The 27,805-nt window shown below is 39.1% G+C and overlaps 1 protein-coding gene across 2 annotated transcripts in view; it reads right to left on the bottom strand.

Moving 5' to 3' along the window:
• si:dkey-172j4.3 (diacylglycerol kinase eta) overlaps positions 1-27,805 on the bottom strand; it is a 126,876-nt gene that overhangs the window by 31,831 nt on the left and 67,240 nt on the right. For both annotated transcript variants that reach the window (XM_055007835.1, XM_055007836.1), the window contains 11 exons: positions 27,450-27,560; positions 27,175-27,255; positions 26,303-26,407; positions 24,189-24,321; positions 23,418-23,524; positions 23,028-23,153; positions 20,790-20,892; positions 19,280-19,439; positions 19,067-19,175; positions 14,967-15,106; positions 978-1,065 (listed from right to left, as the gene is read on the bottom strand). In XM_055007835.1, the coding sequence (XP_054863810.1) occupies positions 978-1,065; positions 14,967-15,106; positions 19,067-19,175; positions 19,280-19,439; positions 20,790-20,892; positions 23,028-23,153; positions 23,418-23,524; positions 24,189-24,321; positions 26,303-26,407; positions 27,175-27,255; positions 27,450-27,560 (1,263 nt within the window). The remainder of the gene's footprint in view (positions 1-977; positions 1,066-14,966; positions 15,107-19,066; positions 19,176-19,279; positions 19,440-20,789; positions 20,893-23,027; positions 23,154-23,417; positions 23,525-24,188; positions 24,322-26,302; positions 26,408-27,174; positions 27,256-27,449; positions 27,561-27,805) is intronic.

Here is a 27,805-nt window from a genome sequence, read left to right as displayed (position 1 = left end):
TTCAGGGGTCTGGTGGAGTCCATTAGAAGGGTCAGGAATCAACACATTATCAGGGAGGTGGTCATAATGTGGATGCACAGTGACTTGGTGGTTAGCACTGTCACCTTGCAGCTAGAAGATCCCTGGTTTGCGTCCCGGGATCTTTCTGCATGGAGTTTGCATGTTCTCCCTGTGCATGCATGGGTTTTCTCTGGCTTCCTTCAACAGTCCAAAAACATTTAGAATAGCGTTACTTATTAATCGACAAGTAAGCAAGGAAAGGATGGGTCTACCTTACTCGGTTAAAAAGTAACGCTATTCTAAAGTAAGAAACGACAAAAATAAACATAATCCAACCAGGCCAAAAACATGCTGAGGTTGACTGGTAACTCTAAATTGTCCGTACGTGTGAATGTGAGTGTGATTGTTTGTCTCTATGTGTCGTCCTATGACAGACTGGTGACCTGTCCAGGGCGTCAGCTGGGATAGACTCCAGGCCCCCACAACCCTAATGAGGATTAATCTGTGTATAAATGATAGACGGACATAATGTTAGGCCTGATCAGCGTATGTGTTACTCCGTGACAGCAGACCCCTCAGCAGCTACTTTATTTTCTTATTAAAGTTTGTCAAGGCTCAAAAAATAGGATGTCAAACTGGAGAAACAGTAGCAACGACATCTCTTGGGAAACAAACAAAAATAAACATGTGACTGTGAGGTGAGAGCTGGATTATGCAGCTGTGGACTGATTTCAACATTTTTAACCACCTTCGGAAGCCGAGATGCGGAGCTCAGCTGGAAATCAAAACACAGAGCTGTCCGTCGTCGATATCTGCACCGCTCCCCGTGGCGGAGGTCTGATTGCTTCGGCTTCCACCTGCCAGGTTCAATTGATTCTCAGCGGATGTTTTCCCAAAATAATTTCTCGGGAGCTAAGGCTTTTTATGGACACCATCTGTCGCAGGGCAGACGGTGTCCTGGAAGTCGGTTAATTTACCTGCAGAGGAGAATCTAGGCCGTCGTCCTCCTTCACCATCGGCGTGTGTTTATTGGTGGCGGGAACCTCGTAAGTCATCACGCTCCATCTGCAATGAAGGGAAGGTTTATTAGCAGCTAATCGGATCGAGATAAGACACCGGAGGCAGGGAATCGAAACACCGGGCGTCTATCTGTGATTTCACTGGAGATAGGAGAAAATAAAGTCGCCTGCAGTTCAAGGTAAAGAGAAGGTGCAGCACACCAATAAGCTTCAGCAAACATTTACTGTAGCTTGGATTAGCATGAACAAACAACAGATGCAGTTCAAGTGACACTTTCACGCTTCGATGCAAAAATCATCTCTTATATGCTTCAAATGATATTGGTGACGAACTATAATTACAGAAATGTCCTGATGAGCTTCACCATCTATGGTTTGTAGGTCGATCCTTTAGTGAAATATATGCATAAAATACTCCAATATGAGTTAAAGACCTGCATGTGTGAATAAAATACACATAGTTAAGTCTAGAACTGCATTTACTGATTATCTTCTATTATCTGGATTTTGTATATTTAGCTAAATTACAAACAAATAAAATTACAGAAAAAAGGCATTTAAAGCACATCGAAGACGAACAAATCACATTTTCCACCAAATCCTCTCATTTTTTAAAAAAACTTGTTGATGAATGTTGTTTTTTTTGTACTACATTCTTAACTGAAAAGTTAAAAATATGAAAGTCAACCAGTATAATTAAGCTTAGCTTGCTCTTGCTGGCAGCATTTTGTAGGATAAATGGGCACAAATGGTATTTCCAAGCAACCAAGATTGAATATAAAATTAATAGAATTAATATAAAATGGCATATTTTTATGTATTTAAAAAAAAAAAAATAAGAGTATATATTATGCAAATTTTGCTTATCTGTATTTATTATGGTGGGAATTGAATTCTTTCTGCTGCAACAACCAAATTTCCTCTCTGGGATTAGTACAGTATTTCTATTCTATTCTATTCTATTCTATTCTATTCTATTCTATTCTATTCTATTCTATTCTATTCTATTCTATTCTATTCTATTCTATTCTATTCTATTCCTATGTATGTGATGGAAATTTCATTAAACAGGATAGTATTGGACATCATTGTGTTTAAGCACCTTATTTACAGTTACATATGTAGTCTAGATCTGCATCTAATGATTATTTTCATTGTCTTTCATTCGGATTTTCTGTGTTTTGCTAAATTACAAACTGGTACAATTACAGAAAAAAAGGCATTCTAGGGAAGTCGAACAACAACGATGTGATTGTGAGGTCTTTTACTTTAAATATAGGGTGTACAACCAAACAAATCAAAATTTTCCACCAAAGTCCTCCCATTTCATTAGACCTGTTGATGAATGTTGTTGAATTACATTATTTTTTGGGGGGATAAATCGGCACAAATGGCATTTTCAAGTCTAAATTTAACACCTCACGAATTACTACGGTGACATTTTTGTAGCTCAAACATGTGGCTGAAGCAGTAATTATTCAGGAAGATGACGAAGGTCATGACAGGAAGTTGATGACGTGTACTTTTACAGCCCAGTGTACTCATTTTAAGCGTTACGCACACAGTAAAGTATGTACAGCGTGTTCCATCGCCTTCACATTCCTATATGACATTTATTGGACGACAATAAAACACACTGAAAAGGCTTCGTTGTGACTGAATCTCAATACCTGCATTCAACATTCCATTCTTTGGACTGCTTCAATGCCAATTTGCACTGCAACTGTGCAGGGGACCGACCAGAGGGCTCCAGGGGGGCAATTACTTTTAGTGATAGAGGTTTTCAATGAACTGCATTTTGTGTTTTCTGGGTTATCTCTGTCTAATATTCAATAAATATAAATACTAGTTTGATGACCAGGAACATTTAAGTGTGAGAAATATTCAAAAATAGAAGATTTCTGTCAGGGGGCAAATATTTTTGCACGGCACAAGGTTAGTTCAAGCTCCTTTAAAACAGCCTGATTTCAATAACATGCTGCACAGGAGCAGAAATAACTGAAAAATAACCAATTTCTAAAGGAGAAAAAGTCTTTTCAACGAGGCAAAATGGCACAACAAGCAATAAGATTAAAGTTTAGGTTAAAATCAACATAATATACTGAAAATTACCAACCAAAAGCCACTGTATGTTAGTTTAAACCAATCAGAATCACCTTGAGGGGTGCCAAACCCAGAATACAGTGACGGTGCCCTTGCTAAATGGTGCAACGTTTGCACATTAAAATGGATAATTCTCAGCAAAACAAACAAGCAGGGCTACCTGAATGTACAATCCAAACCCTTGTCTAAACTCTCAGTGTGAAGGAAAAATTACTCACTTTCTCATGACTGAGGTGGTTCTAGTTTATGACAGCCTAAATGCTGAGTCATCCCAAATGGTCACCCTTGACTCATGGTTCTCCTAGATAGAGGATACAAACTTGCGTATGATCTCTCTGTCCCCTAATATGACCCTGAGACAGACAGACGCTTGGTAAACATAACATAGGGATAACAGACCAACTATCTGGCTGACAATGTCAGAACAACAAGGTTATATTGCTGTGTTCCTGTACAGATGGATCCTGAACTAACAGTCCTGCCTCCACATTTAGAATGTAACATCAACATGGCACGCCTTCCAAACGGTATAAGTACCCAAGACCAGAGAGACTCCTCAGAACTGATGCTGCCAGTGCTCACGTCACTGTGTTACTCGCTGTATCATTTCTCCTGAATTCAGTAAACCTTATTCTCAACATAAGCCATCTGAGTCTCCAGAGTGTCCCTGAGTTTGCCTCCTGATTCCTCTTTTCAGACATCGCAGAATTCCCTAACAGATTGGCGTCACGAACAGGATCTCCACACAACAAAGACTGGTAAGTGCAAATTTTAACAAATTTTGCAAACTGCCATGTCTGAGTTTGGCGAGATTATGTACCTGTTAAAACTTGGTTAAAAAACCTAAACTTTGAAAATTAAGTTCTATGATACTGAATCTGCGATGGTCTGATATTGAATTTGGACATTAAATGCCAGTCGGCTGCCTCAAGAGGTGAGTACGGCGCACTACGCATGTGGGTTTCAGTAGAGTCAGTGCTTGTCCACTGCTGAAAGAGGCAGTGTAGAGTCGGCGCTTGTCCACTGCTGAAAGAGGCAGTGTAGAGTCGGCGCTTGTCCACTGCTGAAAAGAGGCAGTGTAGAGTCGGCGCTTGTCCACTGCTGAAAAGAGGCAGTGTAGAGTCAGCGCTTGTCCACTGCTGAAAGAGGCAGTGTAGAGTCGGCGCTTGTCCACTGCTGAAAGATGCAGTGTAGAGTCGGCGCTTGTCCACTGCTGAAAGATGCAGTGTAGAGTCGGCGCTTGTCCACTGCTGAAAGAGGCAGTGTAGAGTCGGCGCTTGTCCACTGCTGAAAGATGCAGTGTAGAGTCGGCGCTTGTCCACTGCTGAAAGATGCAGTGTAGAGTCGGCGCTTGTCCACTGCTGAAAGATGCAGTGTAGAGTCGGCGCTTGTCCACTGCTGAAAGAGGCAGTGTAGAGTCAGCGCTTGTCCACTGCTGAAAGAGGCAGTGTAGAGTCGGCGCTTGTCCACTGCTGAAAGAGGCAGTGTCGAGTCGGCGCTTGTCCACTGCTGAAAAGAGGCAGTGTAGAGTCAGCGCTTGTCCACTGCTGAAAGAGGCAGTGTAGAGTCGGCGCTTGTCCACTGCTGAAAGATGCAGTGTAGAGTCGGCGCTTGTCCACTGCTGAAAGATGCAGTGTAGAGTCGGCGCTTGTCCACTGCTGAAAGAGGCAGTGTAGAGTCGGCGCTTGTCCACTGCTGAAAGAGGCAGTGTAGAGTCGGCGCTTGTCCACTGCTGAAAAGAGGTAGCGTTGAGTCGGCGCTTGTCCACTGCTGAAAGAGGCAGTGTAGAGTCGGCGCTTGTCCGCTGCTGGACAGAGGCAGTGTTGAGTACACGGATTGGGTAATATACCTGGGTCGCCTCTTAAAGGAGGGTGACTCGACTTTAGGGGACAGCCTGTGGGTCCTTCCACCTTTGAGAACGAGGTTCTGGGCAAATTTAAGTGTTTGTCTGTGGAAGGCGAGACGAGCGTCTGCCCTTTGGTTCGGCGGGGTTTAAGACTCTGTGGAATTTTGTCCCGGAGCTAGGTTATGCGCAAACCTATTGATTCAATACGTTGAATCTGGTACCCAGATCCACCAGACTGAAATCCCACGTTAAATTAGAGGAAACTCCTATTGAATTCTGGCACGAAATTTCCGATAAATTGTGTAAAAAGAATTTTGAACTTCATCTAACAGATCAGACTGAAATTTTCCCTGATCATAATTGAAAATTAACACATAAGAGTTCAGATGCAGCTGAGAGTGATGGCTATGCGCCTGCTGTTTGTCTTCATTGCGGTTTTGTTTCTGTGTATGCATGAATGCCTGTTGTTGAGTGAAAGAAATTAACCATGGGTTGTCATCAGTCCAAATCAGGCGAGACTCATTGTTCAAATGTGAAATCAGTTAATAATTCTCATAAAGTACAATCTGAATCTAACTCTGATGCATCCACAGAAAAAAATTAAATCTGATGCATCGACGCTGGTCAGTGTAGCAGGAATCCAGTCATTAGGCAGAGCTAAGAACACAGATGAGAAACTTAAGATCATTGCTCTTCTTCAGGAAGAATTGACTAAGATAAAGAAAAAAAAAAAAAGTTGAATCTGGACTTAACACAGAACCCGAGTCAGGATCAGGCTCAGTTTCAGGAAATGGTGATGTAGAAAAAGGACAGAGTAATGAGGAGTTGACGAAAAAGGATAAACAGTCTGCACATTCTTCACCTGTTTTTCTTCAAAGTGATAAGACAGAGGAGTCAGAGCTTTCTGAAACTAATCCAGCTTTCCCTAAATGCATGATCGTTAACACAGCTGTGTGTCAGGCTTGTAGCTCAGCAGAGACCAGAGATATAGTGTTTAGTGCACCAGATCCTTTCACTAGCTGATGAAACATCTTGATTGGTTGTGGGTTACAGCTACATTGTATAATGTTCTAGTTCCAGACATGAAGGTATTGTTGCATTGCACCTATGGCATAGAGTGGTCCGAGGTTGAGGAATCTTTTGATCTACCCCCCACTGAGAATGTCCAGTGACCTGACAACATAGACATGCTGACATGGTTAACAGAGAAAGCTAAAAAGGCAGTATTTAAACATGCACGCTGTACTGCTAAACCTTACAAGCTTAATGTTTGTGTGCAGGATGATGATGAGCCCCTGCCGACATTTATTGAATGGTTTAATGGAAATGTACAAGGATGGTTGTTTTTTCCACTGAATGATCTGCTAAGGTTAAATAAATGGTTCAGGTCACAGATCAGCCCCACTGGGCCAGAGACTGCAGAGCACCTAGGAGCTAATCAGTAGAATGGAACGTTTTCAACTCTGTAAACACTAGAGTTTAACATTCCCCTATTGAAAATCTAATATGAACAGTAGTAAAAAGGAAAGGGATCAAATCAAAATTATTTTTTAAAATAAAATGGATCTTTTTTCTGATATGACTTCAGCATCTAATGGTTTGGTATTGCTGTGCTCAATACTGAGAAATTAAAATTCCATCTGTTCTGGATTTAAATTAATTATAATCTTAAAAGTTAACTATATTAAACAAATTAATGCCTCTGTAGTAAATAAAATCGTGTTGAACTTTTAACCTCTGTAGTTTAAGGAAATTATATAAATAACTAATTTCTTTCTGGTTCATCATGAGAAAATCAAACTTTTACAGAGTAAATTGAGAGCAGGATAAATAGAACAAGAAGATCAATCGGTAAAATTAGTAAAATATAATACAAGCTGTGCCTATCAATATGTTTTAAAATATCTTGTAACTTTCTGCTGTATGTTTCACTGATAATGTTTGCATTCCTAGTTCTAAACTAATCGCTGTAGGCATTTCAGGCACCCCATAATTAAATTATTTTTTGAACAAGCTTATGTTTCAGAAGCAGGATCAGATGTGGAACATACTTTCTGATTCTTGCAGGAACACTTTTGAGTCTGATGGGAAGAGACCTTCTTTGTAAATTAAACACTAATTCTAGTTTTGCCTCTTGCCCCTAGATTCTAAATATTAACTCAATTGTTGACCTGAGCTGTGCATTTTTCTCTGCATCCAGATAGTTAGTATCTGTTTGCATTTACATAAAAGGGTGTTAGTTGATGTGGACCAGGCTCTACATGGCTTTGTTAGGAGTCCTACAGTGTATGCTGCTTTGGTGGGGTGTGATTAGGTGAATTTGCACCTGGCTAGTGATAGCACTCCCCTTCTTCTCTTTCCTCCAAAAGAAGTCTGTCACATGGACTCTGTGCTTCTGTTAAAGAAACTGGCTGAAAGAGGTCACATCACCTCACTGTCGAAGCTACAGTACTGCAGTCTGAAGACCACCTATCTGGGTCATGTGTTGTCTGAAGGACAGTGGATGTTTTCTCCTAAAAGACTGACACTGCTCAATAACATTCAAGTTATTGTCATCACTGGATCTGTGTTTATGCTGCTATGGACTCTGTGATGAGCTGCCACACTGCAGGAGGCTCCCCTGTAGTGGAATGGACAGAAAGCATGCATAAGGCCTTTGTGGATGTAAAGACTGCTCTGGTTTCAGCTCCAGCCCTGGGAGTGCTGGACTACATGCAACCTTTCCAGCTGTACGTCAGAGAGAGAGAGAGAGGGGTTTGCTGGAAGTGTGCTGGTGTGGAAACACTTGTCATACCATCGCTAGGTGGCATATTACTTATCAGGGCTCTGTACAGTAGTGCGTAGCATGCCTGGATGTTTAAGATCTATGGCTGCAGTTGCAGCGCTAGAAGAGAAATCTGCACCTCTGGTTTTATCTCATGACGGCGTTGTATATGTTACATGCTTAGTGGTGTACAGAATTAATACAGCTGCCATACTGAACATAATTAACCACATATAGACCAAGTAATCACTCAATCATTTTGTCCAGTCCATACATCATTCTGAAAAGAGCACCTGTTTTAAATTGCAAATTTCCCTGAATTATAATCTGTTCTAAATTCTGCTATTCTTTCTCCTATTGCAGAATCAACTGCTAATCGAGGCTGTGAGATGGTTATAAGCTGTGGGACACCACCTAGACCTGACCTGAAGCAGAGAACGATTCTAATTTGAAGTGTAATTTAATACACAGATGGTTCAACCAGCAGACCCTCTGACGTCACACGTCATGCAGGTGATGCTGTAGTCAATGACTAGTAAATAGTGGAAGTGGGTTCTCTCCCCCCTGAGTAGCTCAGTACAGGCAGTTGAACTGTTTGCTGTTATTATCTCCAAGGACAAGGTCTCTAGCCTTTACATAGACTCCTGCTAACTTTAGAAGCAGCTTATGATTTGGCTCAAAATATGGAAATAGAGAGGAATTTAAACATCAAGTGGAAAGCCACTAAAAATTTTTTTTAAAAAAAAAACATAAGCAAGGCTCAACAATTTCATTAAAGCAATTTTACTGCTTAAACAATTGGTTACTGTAACATGTAAGAGACAATTTTGGTTCTAACCCGGTTGTAGAACAATAAAGTGAATTATAGCTGGATTATAATGGGTTTTATTTCAATAATAACATTGTTAGTTCCAAATTAGACCCTGAAACGTGAACTGTGAAAGACTTAGAGAGAGTTCTAATCAACCACTTTGGATAGTTTAATTGATTTATAGAAAATTAAGCTCATTTTACTTTATCAGATGTAATGATTTGCTATATTTCTTCGGTCAGTTTTGTGGGTTTAAACTAATAACAGAACGGAGAATAACTTTGAGGTTCACCTGCGGTCCTAAAAATTTGTTATTGGTGTTTTAGAATATATCATTTAATACTCAATAAAAGAAATTAGATGAATTAACACTGGATCTCTAACTACACCACGCAGTATGCAAAGTTTAAAACTGTGTGAGAAACAGATGACTGAAGAAGGGAATTCAGTTTTCTGTTGTGGATGTTTGTTTGTTTAATAAGAAAGCTTTGTGATTAAAGAAATTTTCTTTCCAGCTGAAAACCAGGAGTGTTTTTAAGTTAAATATGGTTGATAAATAGTTACACGCTCATGGATGATGTGGTAAAGACACTTAGGAGTTCTTTTTGGATTACGTTGTTCATCTACATTCTCTCGTGCTGTATGCGGTACAACTCGTGTTGGAAAAGGAGGGATAGATGAGATGAGTCAATCATAGATGAGATCAATAAACAAAATCACAATGGTTCTAGCAGGATTTACAGCTTAGCAGAAATATTAAGGTATCCACAGAACTCAGGACAGGTAGAAAGAATTAATCATACTATAGGTAGAAAGATTTAAATTTTACTATCAAAGAAAAATGAAAAAAAAACATGTTGAAAACAGGGTTAAAATGGCATGATGCTCTCCCAGTTATCCCAATTGTGTTGTATTCAATCCGCAACACTGCAAATTTGACCACAGGACTGAGCCCCCATGAGGTTCTCATGGGTCGGCCTATGTCCACATAGGAGCTAGTGCACCTTTGAACACACAAAGTCACTCTGTTATGGACTGATGAATGAATGGCTGAGTATGTGAAAATTGCTAACTGAAAATTTCATTTACAGGTCCCTGACAGGCTCCCAGAACCATTGAGGAGCCCATTCATTGTTTTAAGTGTAGTGATTGTGTACTAATCGAGTGTTCGGAAAGAATCTCTTTCTCTTAGGTGGATCCATATCAGGTTATGTTGGTGATCAGAACGGCTGTGGAGGTCGAGGGCCGAGCAGAGTAGGTCCACGCGACACGATGCCGACTAGCAACGGTGGACAAGGAGGGGCCTGGACAGGAGTGATGTGGATGCTGATCTTACTACTGACGGTTCACAGCCACTCCCTGAACGACGGAGAAACGAGAGAAGCACCTGGAGCATCTCCTACAGGAGAAGGCCTCTCACCCCCTGGGTTTGCTATGCTTCTTTCACCTGATCCTCTGAAACCCAATACATTCACTGGTGCAGCCCCAGCACTGTACATATACACTGATACATGAAGTATGGAGCAGAAGAAAAGACAATGAACTGTTCCAATTGCTCCTCACTCACTGACACAGATGATCACCAGAGAGAAGAGAAAAGAGAAATTAACTCTGTGAACTCTAAATCTGTTTACAATTGTACAGGGAACACAGCTACGACTGAGGACATCTTCTAATGTTCAAGTGCCAGGTGTAAGGGAGATGACTGTTACACTGGGTGTGGCTATTATAATAGGGTAAATGAGTGACAGGAAGTTAGCAAGAGCAAAATCACTCCTCACATGAGGACTCTGTTTGCTGTGATTTTCAAAGGTCAAGTAATACTTTGACATACTATAGTGCTTAATGAGTTGCTGAACACAACTGTGTGATTTGAAATGTAAAAAATTGAAAGGGTCAAATAATTTTTCTCAACTGTTTGGTAGAGGTGAATATTTAAAAAAAAAAAAAAACCCACTGCAACTAATCATAAAAAAACAACAAACAAAACATTGATTGTTGTTAGATGAATCTGGTAGTGTCCCAAAGACATAAGAAATAGGAAGTAATAATTTCTATTGCCTTTTTCTTAGTGAGAATGTTAAAGGGTGAAGCTACATAAAGTTTCTAGGCAAAGGGTTGAGGTAACCAATCATTAACCACTTTCAGGAATTCCGGACTTATCACAACACACATCACATCACTTGTAAATTATCCTGTGTGTGGTGATTATGCAATTAATTTTAAACTGTTTCTTTTAGGTTTAAATGCCTACTGAAGAAGAAAACCATCTGTTTAGCTTAGCATAAATAAAATAATGCATTCTGTGGCAGAGTCTAGAGAGACACACATCAGGAGTAATGAGAACTCCACTGTGAGACTGATGCTGGGTTATGCACAAGAACGTAATCTAAGCAAGTGTTGGGTGTATCAGAATATGCCTAATTCCATGTATTGTGCCATGTTTACAGCAATAATTTCTTCTCTAGCAGACTATAAAGCAGTAAACTGGAATGGTTTAGATTAAAGGATGGAGAGAGGTGCAGCAGACTGCTTCTCCTCTGACTTTCCCATAAACATTACTGAATTTACTAAATAGTAGCAAATGACAAAATAAGTTGCATAAGATAACAAACATTTCCTAGTCTAGATTAATTCATGCAAATTACTGAGAATCAAATCAGTCAAACTCTACAATGAATTGACTATGAAGCCTGGAGTGTTATTACCATTAGTTGAAACCAACTGTAGAAAGTCTTATATAAAGCATCCTTTGAATGCAATAACGGGGGTGCAGCCTTGGTTGGGGACGCAAACCGTAGAACAACAGTGTAAATATTAATAATTGTTAAGTTTGAGTTCCAAATAATGAACCCTAATTAGGAAATTGCAATCAGGATCTGGCACCTATTTAGGTTGAAGAACTATCAAGAATAATCAAATGTGTTCCTAGGATTTAAAGTAGTAATAATAAAAATATTGATTTTATTTATGTGGCACATTTAAAAATAGCGTTCACTAAGTGCTTTAACAGTTAATAGATGTAAACATAGAAGACTGAGCAAATTATAGGAGAGAAGTAAGAACTGTAAACTAGAATAAATAGTATAACGACAATAAATTAAATGACTTAATTACCTAGATTGGCACGTGGAATGTAACAAGGGAGATAGGTCATTTGAGAAGTAAATTAGTGTTGAGGGTAAAAAATTAAAAGTGATAAAAGTTAGAGAATTAAAGAGCTAAAGAATTATTACAACAAAGAACCAGATAATTAAAAGTAAAATAGAATAAAACTAAGCAAAATAACAGAAGATATTAATAAAATAAGAAAGAACATCTCAAATAATCCGGACAACTTACAGTTTGAAACATTAAAATAAAAGTAAAAATACATTTTTCATAAAAGAAAGTGTATAAAATTGGATGGTACTTGTCCTTCTCCTGGACGATCAGGGAGGAACTTGCAAAGTAATAGTTAAAGGTTGAAAGAATTACACAGATTTGATTTTAGAAAGTTTTCAGGATTGTTTGAATTTTTTAGCACAGGCCTGATTTGAATCATATTTCTAACAATAATATTAGTGTTAATGGTTTGCTTACTAGTTGTAGTATCATTTAATATTAATATGATAAAATGTGTGCTAAAGGATGCACCAAGTAGTAATGTTTTTGAAGTGATTAAATTAGTAATAGATAAATAGTGGATAATATAGAATTGGATAAGTTGCTTAAAATGTAAAATTTAGATTTAAATATCAGTACAAAAGATAGTGATTGCTGGATGAAGAATACTGAATAATTTAATAGTAACTGGAAATTATACTGTGATGGAAGCATTTACCTTAAAATTAATCAATGATTTTAACAACATTTTAGTGTGATTTATGAATTTTACTAGATGTGTTGCTGTATAGTGATTCACACATTGCATCATTGTGCTCATTTGCGTTGTGCTGATCTGAGAAATAGGAGGGTCTCGAACATCGTTCCCACGGTGTGAATGGAACGAATAAAAGATGATTTAGACCAGATCAGTTAGAGGGATGCAACTGCTTACACACACACACACACACAACATATCCATATACATACAAACACCACACACATCTCATACATAATTTTGTCACATCTACACCACATTTATTAGTTTTGTTTGAATCTTAATCACCAATTGTGCCTTATAATAAGTTTTATATTGTGTTGTATGTTTCTGAGAATCATGAATAACATGACAGTAACTGTGCTGCCTGGATACCAACTGAAGCTCTTAGGGAAACAGGCTAATGAGCTGTTATGCAGATCTCTAGGATTGCCGCCCCATGAATTTGGTGTAGTCAAACTATTTCCAAGCTTATAGTGGGGTGGTAGGAAATTTTTGTCCCACTGGGTTTTCGTTCCTACCTGCATAAACCTTTGAGGCTCACAGTCTGTTAGTTGACTTATAACATCTAATGTGTGATTGAATTTATTATTAATTGAATTTAAATAATGTATTGGAGAATGTGATCAATTACGTCGTGACTATTTTTGATAAGAAATGAATGTTTTTAAATGTTACAGGATCAGAGTCTCCAGAGTGTCCCTGAGTTTGCCTCCTGATTCCTCTTTTCAGACATCGCAGAATTCCCTAACACTCAGTGTGTATGTTGATGCTTGGAAGTCAGTGTCTGGGAAATGTGTGGCAGAAATATCAGGTCTATATACACTAGTCCAGCAACAATAAACTGTATTCAAATTTGTAGTTAATTATAGACAAACATTTAACTGCAGATGCTGCTGCCAAGGGACCAACCAGTTATTAGGTTCAGGGGGGCAATAACTTTCTTTCTAGTATAGATTTTCAATAAATCATCATTTAAAAACAGCATTTTGCATTTTGTGGGTTATCTCTGACTAGTATTCAACAAATAGAAATATTAGTTTGATGATCTGGAACATTTAAATGTGAGAGAAGATTTCTGGAGGGGGGCAAATACTTTTGCATGTCACCACTTTAAATCAAGCTCATTTCAAACAACCTGATTTTACTGACGTGCTGCAAGTGTTAACAGTCAGACAGGAACAAAAATCCATTTGTAAAGGAGAGGAAGTCGTATTTATTACTTTTAAAGAGGCGAAACAATACAACAAGCAATAATATTAAAGTTTAGAATAAAATCAAGAGAAAATAGTAAAAATTAGGAGCATTAAGAGCTACCAAAAACCACTGTAATCATGTATGTCTTGACATTTTTCCGAAAAATGTAAATCAAGAAGGAGATATTTATTCCAAAGCTTTGAAGCAATGACCACAAGGACTCTGTATTAAACTTTTTGGCTAAATTTAGACTAAATATCAGCTCCAACTACACTACGGTGACAGAAATCAGCTAATAAAAAGAAAGAAGACTGAATAGTTCAAATTACAGATGAGAAAAATGACTGTACTTTAAATCAAGCTCGTTTAAAACAACCTGATTTTACCAACAGGAACAAAAATAAATGGAGAAGCTTCCATTTGTAAAGGAGAAACTGTCATATATAATATTTTAAAGAGGGAAAATGGCACAACAAGCAAAAGTTTAATATAAAATCTATAGAAAATACTGAAAATTAGGAGCATTAAGAGCTACCCAAAGCAACTGTCAACATGTACGTCTGAAGCAACGACCACAAAGACTCAATTGTGGAAGAGCTAAAACTAGATTTTCTGAAATCTTTACAAGTTTCAAGACTTACTGCTCAAATTTTGAAAACCTGCTAAAAAGTTTTTCTGTGAAATTGGAGAAAATGATCTGAGCTGTGATATTTTGGTCTTTAATTTGGAAACCAGAAGCTATGTTGGTATTAAGAACAGACTTTAACTATTATGTGACCTGGAAGAAATTAAATTTTACTTAATAGTCTTTAGAACAGATGTTGCCACCATTTTAATCCTCTTTTAAAGCCAATAATTGTCTACTCGTGACCCCTTCTTACCCTTCTTATAATTTGAATGGTTATTTGTCTTTAAATTATTTCATTTGATCATCCCCTAAAGGTCTGAATCTGTAAAAGCATCCGGTTTCTCACAAATTATGTGAAAATATATGTTTCTGTGAAGCTCATCTGACTCAACACTGCTTGATTTTTAGTTTGTCCACACAAGAACATGTCAGTCGTCTCTTATGCAATGGAGCTGCTTCACTTTGCGCCGATCACAGCTGTGACATTTAAAGTTACTTGTAACATTGTGAAGGTGTCCCAAAGGCATAAACAGAAATGAATAGCCTGTAGTGCTTTCATCCAATTATCTTTATCGCTTTTACTGTTGCTAGCTGCCATCTGCTGCCGTTTAAAGAACCAAACAGTATGGAAATTGAAAACAGATGTATTTTTCCATTCATTTATTCATTAGGAACTCCACGACAGATTTTAAAGAAGTGACGCTAACCGACCCGCTCTCGTTCCCTCGGTTCTTACCGGTCCAACATCTTGGTGGTGGCTCTCTCCAGCTTCTCCAGGATCTGCAGCAGCTGAGCGTCGTCGTCGCAGAGACCTCCCCATCCCAAAACACGAGCCAGATCGTTGCCTGTTCCCAGAGGCAGCACACCGAGCTGACACTGCAAACAGGAAAATCAGATTATGAGAATGTAAAGCAACACACAGAGCCGTGCAAAAGTATTTGCCCCTGCAGAAATTTTATATTTTGCATATTTGTCACACATAAATGTTCCAGATCATCAAACAAAGATAACCCAAGATGATGATTTAATTTAATAAAGGAAAAATACTGTCCAGTCCATCTTGCCCTATGTGAAAAAATAATTGCCCCCTTTGCTACCAATCTACCAAAATTCATTCATCAGTTGGGTTCAGTTTCTCCATCCACACTCACATATGATTACTGCCAGGCTTGTTGAACCTAAACATCACTAAATAGAACCTGTCTTCATTGTGAAGTAGCTAAAGGCTCTGAAAAAGCAGCACATGATGCCATGTTCTAAAGAGATTCAAGAACAGATGAGGAACAAAGTCATTGACATTCATCAGTCTGGAGGGTTCCAAAGCCATTGCTGAGGCTCTGGGACTCCAGAGAACCACAGTGAGAGACATTATCCACAAATGGAGAAACATGGAACAGTGGAGAACCTTCCCAGGAGTGGACCAACCACCAACATTTCTCCAAGAGCATCAACATCTAATACAGGAGGTCACAGAAGAACCAGAGGAACATCTAAAGATCTGCAGACCTCACTGGCCTCAGTTAAGGTCCGTCTATGTGATTCCACAATAAGGAAGACTCTGGAGGAAATGGATCCATGGGAGAGTTGGAAGGATCAAACCACTACTGACCAAAAAGAACATAAAGGTTCATCTGGTATTTACAAAATATCTGGATGATAGGGCTGGGCGATAAATCGATTTTATCGATTAATTCGAGTGTGTACTTAATGTCGATTTGTTTTAATGAAAATCGATTTTCTCATCAACATCCGCCACCAACGCCTTCCCGCTGGGCTCCCGTAGTTCAGAGTGCGCCCCCCTCCCCCCCACGCTTGATACACAAACAACATGGCAGCGAGCGGTGCAGATCTAAAGGCTCGTGTCCACTAGATGCGATTTTCCCGCACGGCAACGCACCGCATCTGAAAATCACACGGACGGCGGTCACTAGCGGACCACAACATGGTCACATGACAGCGCTGAGCAACAGCAGGTCACTACGTGGTCACGTGACCGAGCTTTCAGCTGGACAGTCCTGCAGACAAGTCGGATAAACACAGCGGCTCGGCCGCAAACTTTCCCTTTTATTTCAAAAACACGTCACCGAAAAGTATTTCTGAAAGCATCTGAGGCAGAAATAATCTGTGCAGCAGCTGAATCGGTCCTCGTTTTAGGTCACCGACGCCTAGTTTAGAAGTTTGAGGACAGTTTCATGATGCGTGGAATCTCCGCACCCGCATCCAATTTGCATAAAGTAGAACAGTGGTTCTCAACCTGGGGTCCGCTTTGTCTGCTCTGAGGCTGTGATGTTATAAAAAATAGATTTTTACATTCTGGATAAAATCAGAGTAACAGACCCGCTGTGTCATCACAAGTCTACTTATAAAACATTTTAAAAACACATTTATTTGGTCTTTCTTCAGGTTGGCTCTAGTTCATCCCGATTCATTAGTTTGTGTTACAGTTAGAAAATTACTGACGGAAACTGTGTCTGAAAAGCGCAAAACGGGTGAAGATTCATCAGTACCTAAAAACTCCGGCTATACTTCAAGAGTTACCTTAAATTTGGTTTTATTAAAGAACAAGACAGAATTGTAATATTTGTGGTGAAATGCTCGCTAATGACAGCATGAAACCAGCGAATTATGGCGGCGTCAGCAAACAAAACACAGTTTGATAAAGTCAGAAAGACATTCACAAATTCGAACTTCCGGCATCAATAACTCATTAAATATACGTTGTGTAAACATAAACGATGCCTCTTTTCCATCGTTGTAAGGTAGACAATATGCTACAAGCCCAGTTTAATCAAAAGTAGCTGCAGAAATAACATTGGTGTCTATGAGCAGCTGGTTGTGTGACGAGTGAACAGGAACCGTCTGCAAAATGCAAAACTGCTGCAAACAGCGAAGAGACACAAATATTCAACAAATTTACTGCAGCCAGCAACTGACTCCTGCTGCTCATACTACAACTCTTGGTTTGATATAAAAATGTTTTTCTCATAATTTTAAGGATTTTTTTAGTTAAAAAAAATAAAAAATAACTTAACTCATGCATTGTAGTGTCAACAAATTTACTGCAGCCATAAACTCTCTCCTCCTCGTCATAGTACAACTCTTGAACTCTTGGTTTGATATAAAATATTTTTTCGTAATTTTAGGGAATTTTCTATTAGTAATACAATTCAATAACTTCCCTCTTATGTTTTGTAGTGTACTTATGTGGTGGTGGTGGTGGTGGTGGGTGGGGCTGGGTGCAGCTTATAGGAGGGGCTCCAAGCCACACAGGTTGGGAACCACTGAAGTCGAAGTCAGTCTACTTTATGCAAATGAGCTGCAGCCCTCTCCAGGTAAACACACCGGATCACAGCAGGAAACGCACCGCAACCGGACCAGCATGCCACATGCAGCGCATTTCCAGCTGCGATCAGGTGTGTTTACCTGGAGAGGGCTGCAGCTTATTTGCATAGAGTAGACTGGACTCCGGGGTGCTGAGAATAGGTAAGGGGTAAAAAAAAAAAAATCGGATAAATCGTGAATCGGGATTTTTTTTTTGAAAAAATCAGAGATTTTTTTTTAGGCCATATCGCCCAGCCCTACCTGCTCTCTATCAGAAAATCCTCCTGGAGAACATCCACCATCAGTTCATGACCTAAAGCTCAACACCAATGGTTTATGCAGCAAGACAAAGACCCAAAGACCACAAGCAAGTCCATCTCTGAGTGGCTCAGAAAGAACCAAATGAAAGTTCTGGAGTCAAAATCTGGGCTTGAATTTAATTTAGATTCTGTGACAAGACCTTAAAAGGACAATTCATGATTGAAAACCATCTAATGTGACTGAATTAAAACTATTCTGCAGATAAGAGTGGAGCAGAATTCCTCCATGGTGATGGAAAAGTCTGATCACAAGATGGAACAAACATTTAACTGCAGATGTTGCTGCCAAAGCAGTTATTAGGTTCAGGGGGGCAATTACTTTTTCACGGGGTGATACAGGTTTGTGGGTTATATCTGTCTAATATTCAATAATTATAAATAAAATAAAATATTACTAAAATATTAATGTGATGATCTGGAACATTTAAGTGTGAGAGAAGATTTCTGTGGGGGGGCAAATACTTTTGCACAGCATAACTTTAAATCAAGCTCATTTAAAAAAACCTCGATGTTACCAATGTGCTGTACATGTTAACAGTCGTATACAATATTTTTAACGAGGCAAAACAGCACAACACGCAATCTGATTAAAGTTTAAGATAAAATCAACATGAAATGCTAAAAATTAATACCATTAAGAGCGACCAAAAACCACTGTAAACATGTACGTCTTGAGATTTTTCCCATAAATGTCCATCAAGAAGGAAATATTTATGCCAAAGCTTTGAAGCAGCTACCATGGCAGCTCTGTATTAAAGTTTATAGCTAATTTTAGACAAAGCATCAGCTGAAACTCCATCATTCTACGCTGCAGAGACAGAAATCAGCTAACATGCTCCAGCTGACCCTCGAGTTAAGCGGTTAATCTGGATCAAATCTGATTCGACGTGGAACTTCAGTATTAATTTCACATTAACGCTGTGATCATGTAGCGCAGCGCTCGTTTATGTGGATTAATTCACCAACGTTAATGAATTAGTTCAGGTAATCAACTCTGACATCCTTCCCTTCTCTCTCCTAACAACTGTTTTCCTTCTGGTCAAATGGAAATCATTGGTTTATATTCGGCAGTTTTCATTTTAGATGCGAGGACAACGGCCGGTTACAAAACCCAGGACAGTACAGGTGAGAAATGAGGCAAGTCTTTGTTTTCACCAGCTTCCACATCAGGATTATATCATCCTCCTCCTCTCACCTGTTTGTGGAGGTTGAGTTTATCCAGCTCTGAGAGCACCCAGCCCACGCTGCCGTCTCCTCCACACACCAGGATACGAAACGTCACAAACTTCTGGAAAAGGCGAAGGCTGAGCGAGGAGAGTCAAAACATTATTACAGGCAGAAGTCACGGAGAGGCAGCAGGAATAAACTTTTCATGCTAATTTCCCGAGAATGACTTAGGCTGAAGTACCCGAGCTCTGGTCCTCCGTTCATCAGGTCAAAGACTTGAGCCGGGTTCAGGAGCTGCTTGAACTTGCGTAGGAACTTCACCCCCTGGTTGTCTCCACTTTTGGAGTTGACGAGGACCAGGAGAGGGCTGGAGCACGACGCCGAGGTGGCCTTCCAGAAGCCTGAAAGGAAGGTTTGGTATATGTAAAAAAAACAACAACAAAAAAACAGAAAGAAAAGCGCACAGATTTAAAGTCAAACGTTGCAGTTCAAGCTGAGAAAGCTGCTAAAAATTTGGACTGTGGCAAAACTGTAAAGTCCTAATGAGAGATTTTGAATTTTAGTGTAAAAATGAATCAAATTCTGCCTAACATTAGACAATTAGGCCCAAACTTCCTCCGATCTTCAATTTTTTCCTCGTAAAACTCATCAAACAATACTAGAACAGCAGAAATTACACATAAAATTCGACAAATATGTTCAAATTTCAGTTTATCCTTATTTCTTGCAAACAAAACTTATCAAAGAATGCTTCTCCTGACAAGAGATTTTGAATTTTAGTGTAGAAATAAGTGAAATTCTGCCTAAAATTTGACAAATACATTAAAATTTCCTTTTATCCATCATTTTCTATTTGTAAAACTCATCAAAAAAATGCTAGTTCTGATGAGGAATTTTGACTTTTGGTGGAGAAAAAAAGGCAAATTCTACAAAAATTTGCCAAAAACTTTGAAATTTCTTCTTTTTTTCTTGTAAAATTCATCCAAGGATGCTAGTTCTGCTGAAATTTGACAAATATGTTGAAATTTCCTTTTATTCTTCTTTTTTTTTTTTTACCTCATAAAACCCATCAAAATATGCTAGTTCTGATGAGAGATTCAGAGTTTTAGTGGAGAAATCCAGAAAATTCTGCAAAAAATTTTACAAATATGTAGAAATTTCCTCTTATTCCTCAGTTTTTTCCTCATAAAACCCATCAACATATGCTAGCCCTAATGAGAAATTTTGAATTTTAATGAAGAAAAAGAAGACAAATCCCACCAAAAATTTGACAAATGTTGAAATTTCCTCTTATCCTCAAGTCTTTCCTCGTAAAACTCATCAAATAATGCTAGTCCTGATGACAGATTTGAATTTAATGTAGAAAAAAGGCTAATTTTGTCAAAAATATGACAAATATATGGAAATTTCCTCTTCTCTTCAGTTTTTTCCTCCTAAAACTCATCAAAAACTGCGAGTTCTGACAATGAATTTTGAATTTTAGTGCAGAAAAAAGGCCTCAAACTTGACAAATATGTTGACATTTCCTCCTCTCCTCAGCCTTTCCTCGTAAAACTCTTCCAAGAAAGCTACAACTGATGTTTTTCTATATTGTAAATGTAAGGAATCGATGAGTGAAACCTAAGGATGTACGTGTACCTACAGACTGGAACTGATCCAACATCCCTGAACTCTGACCTACTGTTCACCGCCATGAACAAAAGAGTGTGTGTGTTGTGTGCATAGAAGTGTGTGTTTGTTGGGCGTCTCACCGTCAGAGTCGATGCTGTTGAGTGCAGTGGGAGGGATGATGGACACTCGATACTGACCCAAAGGACACACCTTCCCCATTTGTTCTTTACAGCTGCTGTGGACCTGTGAGTGCAGACAACACACCGAGTCAGTGGTCTCCATAGTAATTCTATATTTCTGTAGAAGCAGAAAGGTCATTACGTCCCTCTGAAACCCACCAAATGCCAGTTCTGTAACCTTTACAAATGCCACTCTGATTCATTTGTGCGTACCGAGGATAAGCCTTATATTTGCTCTAAACGCTCAAAAAACACCACGCCGTCTTTGCTAAGTGGAAGAACAAGGTTACATCTGTGACGGTGTGTTTTGGTTTGTGTCTTAAAGGACACCTCCACTGCACTTTTCTGCTTCATTAATTCCTACCACAATTGTTTTACAGATGCTATGCGAGTATAAATCAAATATTTTGAGACAAATGGTGTCTTCTGCACTCCTCGCCAAGTAAAGGGCATCTGTTCTAGACTGTCTGGCTTCACGGTTTGTTGTCTTCTTAGGGCAGATGTTTTTTTGCTGTCTAGTTTGGGCAGACACCAAAAGTTATCTTCCTCTACCAATAAAATAAAGGCAAAAAAATAAAAAGGCAATCTAAAACATACAATATTATTCAAAAGTTTGGGGTCCAATTAGTTCAAGGTGCTCAAAAGTGAGTTAAGGTTGCTCTACATTAGTCAGAGTCGCTCTGTATTTATTAAAGTTGCTCCATATTAGTTAAAGTTGCTCTAAATGAGTTAAAGTTGACTTGCACTACCATTCAAAAGTTTGGGTTCACCCAGACAATTTCATGTTTTCCATGAAAACTCCCACTTTTATCCATGTGCTAACATAACAGCACAAGGGTTTTCTAATCATCAATTAGCCTTTCAACACCATTAGCTAACACAATGTAGCATTAGAACACAGGAGTGATGGTTGCTGGAAATGTTCCTCTGTACCCCTATGGAGATATTCCATTAAAAATCAGCTGTTTCCAGCTAGAACAGTCATTTACCACATTAACAATGTCTACACTGGATTTATCATTTATTTAATGTGTGAAAAAAGTGTGAGTTTTCATGGAAAACATGGAACTGTCTGGGTGACCCCAAACTTTTGAACAGTAGTGTACACTTCCAGGAACTTTGTGGACACACAATCCAGCCTGGATTGAACATTTTGCAATGTTTTTTTCCATTTTAAGGGCCCAATATATATATTTTTTTTATTATTGTCATTTTGGACCATTTTGAGTAATGCTGGACCATTTTCTATAGCAATTCTGGAAAAGTTTAAAGTAATTTTGGACAATTTTAAGTCACTTTGAGCATTTTGTTGTCACTTCAGATATTGTTTTTCAGATCCTCCTGATGTTACAGTCATCACTCCTGTGTTCTAATGCTACATTGTGTTAACTAATGGTGTTGAAAGGCTATTTGATGATTAGAAAACCCTTGTGCAATTATGTTAGCACATGAATAAAAGTGCGAGTTTTCATGGAAAACATGAAACTGTCTGGGTGACTCCAAACTTTTGAATGGTAGTGTATACTTTAGAGTATCTTTGTAGTTTTCTGCCTTTATTTGATGCTAGAGGAAGGAGAACTTGTGGTATCAGTCTGAATTAAACAACAAAAAGACAACAAACCGTGAAGCCAGACAGTCTAGATTGGATGCCCTTTACTTGGCAAAGAGTGCAGAAGACGCCATTTGTCTCAAAATATTAGATTTATACTCATTTGGCATCTGTAAAACAATTGTGGTAGGAAGTAATGAAGCAGAAATTTGTCTGGCTGACCCCAAACTTTTGAGCAGTAGTGTATGTCCTGTCGAACCACTTAAACTTCTGACTCCTGCCGCTTTGCACTGCACTCATCTAAAACTATTCTTTCACTTTTGAAGACAGAAACACAATTTCCTCAGTAGCTGCTTTGTATTGAGACTTTAGGTTCGGATCCAAATTTGATCAATTCAAAATTCTGGCTTCCAGCAGGCATTGTGCTCTTCTACCCGCCAGAGAAACAATGAATTTGGACGACGTGATCAAACCGGACCGACTCTATTACCATGGATATCAGTGCATGTTCATCATCCATGAGGTTTCAAGATTTATATAAAAACCTAAACTGAAAATAACTCCCAGCCGGCAGCGACGTCCTACATGAACTCTGAAGCTGATCTGACGGGTTTTTGACAGGGCAGAGGCTGAAAATCAATCCGGCTTACGATGGCCTTGCACCAAAGGCAGCGCCAGTCCTGCAGCCGCCTCACGCTGCCACAGTTCTTATCACACACCACACATTTGGCGCTGACGGGCAGGTTGCCTTCCAGCCACTGGTGGGGCATCGACACCTGCAGAAATATGGAAGGAAAGCAAGAACATGAGGCATGAGCTGCAACTAACCGAGTGTCTTTAGCTTCAAAGACATCAGTGCCGTGTTACACAAGTCTTGCATAACACGTCTTATAATCTGCCTCTTGTATCTGTACATTTACTACACTCGTTAAAAAGATAGCTGAGAAGTACAGGCTAAAGTGATTCACAGAGTTACCCAACATGTCATAAAGATGGATCTGTGTTCGCTAAAAAACACATATTATTGCATAAACTCTCACCCCTTCTTCATCCTCAATGATGTCATTTCCTATGGAGGCCAGCGTGGTCCATTTGCAGTTGTTGGTGGAGCGAACTGCACAGCGCTTATGAGCCTTGAACTTACAGACTGCAGAGGACAGAATTAGAAACAAACACTTTGAATGATTGTTAAGATGTTTTATTTAATCAACAAGAGACACAAAGGATGTGATAGCACATCTTTCATGTTTTAAACTGACATCATGTGACACAGAAGATGTAATCTTACAGATCGACATTGTTTGACATTATGCACAGTGAAGTGCAAAAGTATTTGCCCCCCTACAGAAATCTTCAAGTGTTTGGACAATTTCTTCAAGAGATGGGCTCACTATTCACAGTTTATCGGCTTTTCTGAATGTTTAAATTTCTGGCTGGACACCAAAGCAAGACGTTGCCTGAAAACCTATGACCTGGAAGAGCTGTACAGAGTTGAAATAAAAGGATATATGACTAACCAAGAGTAAATACAGAATAGCAATGTTTGCTGATAAACTTTCGTTCTTGATAACGTTCACTGGAAGCCTCCCTGTTAAGGTGTAATCAGAATTCTGCTGATAACGAGGAGAGTGGTTTTACACAGCGACTTCCACGGTGTTGATGTGTCAGTGAAAGCTGCCACACCTTGCAGAACGGACCTATAAACCTACTTCTTTACGGTCACGTACAAAGATGTTCCAATTTAAGACTATGCTTTCCACAAGAACTTCATAGTTGAAGAGCACATGTGTGGCAGCCATGTGTGGACGTACCTTCACAGGACAAGCCGTGGGAGGTGACGCCCGGCAGCGCCTCCCGACAGACGTTGCAGAAGGTCGGCCTGGCGTGGGAACAGGCGTACCAGTTATGCATCCCAGAGAAATGCTCCATGTTGAACTGACTGGCCTGAGGAAGGAGAAACATGGAGGGAAAGAACAGCAACGTGAGCTTCGTAGGTGGAAACACCAAAGGGCAAAACATCGAACTAACCAGTGGGAGGAGAAAGTTGAATGACGCTGGCTTTGCATATGAAAGTCTGAAGAATCTTGGACATACAACAGGTTTAGACTACAATATTAATACAACGCTCCAACTTTTCACTTAGGTCCTCCAGCATCCATAAAATGTCTAAATGCACCAAAGTTTTACCTTTTTTTTGTCAATTTCCATACAAATATTGGTCATTTCTTTACATGTAAATGACTGTAGGCAGAAATAAAGGTGGAGGTAAATGCTTCTAAGCTAGGCAGCTCTTATTTGATGTTATAAGCTAATTTGATGATCATTTCTGGATCCATCGCTGCAATAGCTGCAATACTTCTCAGGGATGTGTGTGTTGTTAATTATTAGGGTCCGAGCACTAACGGTTCAAGGAACCTATAGACTGATTATGTTCATTTTGTCATTTTCTTATATTAGATTAGCAATTCTTTTTTGCCAACAGATTTAGTTGGCAAAAAAGCCAACTAACTTTGTTGCAGTAAGGTAAAAAAACTCACCCCTACTAACTTCGTTGGCAAAAAAGAATTGCTAATCTACTGCAAGGAACCTCTTGGAATGCAAGGAATTATTATTTGGCTTCTAAAACGATCTCAAATTTGAAGACCTAAAAATACTAGCAAACATGTCAAAATTGGCACACACATCAGGACCGGCAACAAATTTTAAATTTTAGGGCAATAGCACACATGTGGGCCAAAATGGCTCAATAGCACCCCCAGAAAATTGCAAAATTTCAAACATTTACTATGGCCAGTACATGTGACATAGACCTATGAAATCTGGTACACATATGTAACTCATCAAGACGCACAAAAATGGAATTGACACCAATGCCCAAAACACAACAGGAAGTCAACCATTTTGAATTATGTGTAATATTTTGGACAATTTTGAGTAATTTTTGGACATTTTCAAAAACTATGAACTCAAACGGTGTAACCCAGATAGAGGTCAAATTTGGCCAGGATGTACAACAGGCATGGCTGACCAAAAGTTCTTAAAATGCTCCACAGTAGTCTTCATGGAAATGGCAGCCGGTGGAGTTTCGACGTTTCGCCATGAAACAGGAAGTGAGGGGTAACTAGTGTGTAGATGCTCCAATCTACCTCAAACTTTGCATGTTTGATAAGAGACCCACTCCAATCACATCCATAGGCCAAAATACACTCTCAGTCACAGCGCCATCTGGTGGACAAGCTTGGATTTGCTGACCAAAAAGTTTAGAAGGAAAAGTGTAACCAATGCTGTTTTCTGAAGCTGTAATTTACAGATGCCTGCTAAATGCCTTAAATGCATCGGTGCACTGAGAAGCCTCTAGTCTCTGAACTCAGTTACTCCTGCAACTAAAAACTGAAAAAGAGTGACATAAGGTGTTCTAATGCCAGATTCAAGGTGAGCTCCCTCGAGAAAATAAACTTCTTGTGACTTTTCATGAAGTTCTGTAAAGCTTATTAACTGCAGCTACACTCAAATGAGCTGGGAATAACTAGGAATAAGGAAATGATAAAAACTAAAATCTATTGTAAAAGGCAAGGAACACTTTAAGCCTAAAAACCTGAGAGAATATCGGCTCGACTCAGATCGCAGCTGACTGTCTTTAGCTCTCTTTATAGCCTATTAAAGCTAAAGCTCTGATTTTATGAGCGACATCAGTCTGTTGGCAAAGAGCTGAAATGAGAAGCAGAAAAGAAAAAGAATGAAGACACAGGGAGGTGGAAGACACAATGAGAAGATTATTTCTGCCAACCCCCCCCTCAAAACTAATAAACTGCTCATGACTAGCTTTTATCAAACCATCATCAATTAATTCAAGGTTACTCTTGCCAGCCAATAGAACAAACAATACTGTGAATACAGAAAAAGATGGAGAGACTAGAGCACCAACCTCGTAGGTTTCCCATTTTTGGACGGATTTGAGAGCAGTGATCCAGTCTTCCATCTCCTTCCTGCTTTCAGCACATAACATCAGTTTGCGAAATGGGGTGATCACCTGAGAACAAGAGGATGGAAGTGTGAGCTTAGCGACTCTAGGCCACAAAATAAACAGCAAGGTATTGGATTTATAAGTCATTATTGCATCATTATTGGTATTATGATACTAAAACAAGAGTCTTCCACCATGCTAGCAACTGGAACTGTGCTTTGAGCTAAATGCTAATACACTGTTAGGTTCCCCACCGTCTTCGGCATGCTAGCATGGTGTCATTTGCTAGTTAGCACCAAGCAAAAATCTGAAGTAAAAAAACTGCATTGTTGAGCCAAGAGGCCGACTCCAAAGGCAAGTCAACACGTTTATAGCCTGATAAAAAAATAAAACAATTTTGGTCTCTACGGGTAGCTTCTGTGTTCATGTCGACTGTACAGGGGTTGAATTTTTATGTAACTCATCCATTGAAATCTCATTACGGTGTAAAGTTATGTATACTCATGGCACCCCAAAGCCTACATTTGAATTCTCTCTTTATCTCCATATGTGGTCAAAAGCAAGTTTTGGAGAAATCCAAATTTTGACCTGATAATGACATTAGTTCTTACAATTTCTCTTGATGAAGTGATGATATTTAAGTCTGGACCACAGTTTTGGATGGAAAAATCGATAAATCGCTATTTTCCACTATGACGCATGCCAAAACTGTTTCATCTGTTTCTGAAACAACTGAAGTCTAGGATTCTTAGCTAGAAAACATTTTCAACCCTTCTGTCTTTGGAAGTCAAATCTGAAATGCCTCCGTCCACATTCGGTCATTTTTGACTCACTGTGAAGCTGTTGTTGATGTTCTTGGTGCTGGTTTCAGCCACGCTGGCATCTGAAAGGTCCACTTCATCAAAAATCAGGGACTGATGGGGAAACAGAGAGACAATCACATAAAACCATGAATCTGCTGTTGCAGCTGGTAATTATGGTTTCTTACAAAAATACTTTGCTCATGCACAGACTAAAAAAGCTCAAAATCTAATTTGATGAACGTATTGCTGCGCCAGACATTCTAATAATCAGAAATATCTCCATTCAGCCTCACACATGTTCGTACCTTGCAGTCTTTGGCATAGTAGAGGGTCCTCCCTCTGAGTTTGAAGTACCTCCTCTTCCACCTCTGGAAGGAGCTGGTCTGCTTTAACAGGATTCCCTCCTTCACACTTTTCTAGAGTCAGAAAAAACACAGAGGAGATGGAAGGGGGAAGACAAAACAGACGTTAGCGCATTCACATCCCCCAAATAGCTGACGTTTATAGATATGTTGTCTTCTTTTTTTTTTTTTTTAGTTTTTTTGGATCTACTTTGTAGTTATTGTATCTTTGTAGTTGTTTTGTGTCTTTTTTAGGGGTTTTGTATCTTTTTGTGGTCATTTTGCATCTATTTTTAGTAGTTTTGTGTCTTTTTATAGTT

Source organism: Amphiprion ocellaris, chromosome 23 (assembly GCF_022539595.1).
Source record: "Amphiprion ocellaris isolate individual 3 ecotype Okinawa chromosome 23, ASM2253959v1, whole genome shotgun sequence".
Taxonomy (NCBI): Eukaryota; Metazoa; Chordata; class Actinopteri; family Pomacentridae; genus Amphiprion; species Amphiprion ocellaris.
This window is presented reverse-complemented; position numbering and strand designations above follow the sequence as displayed.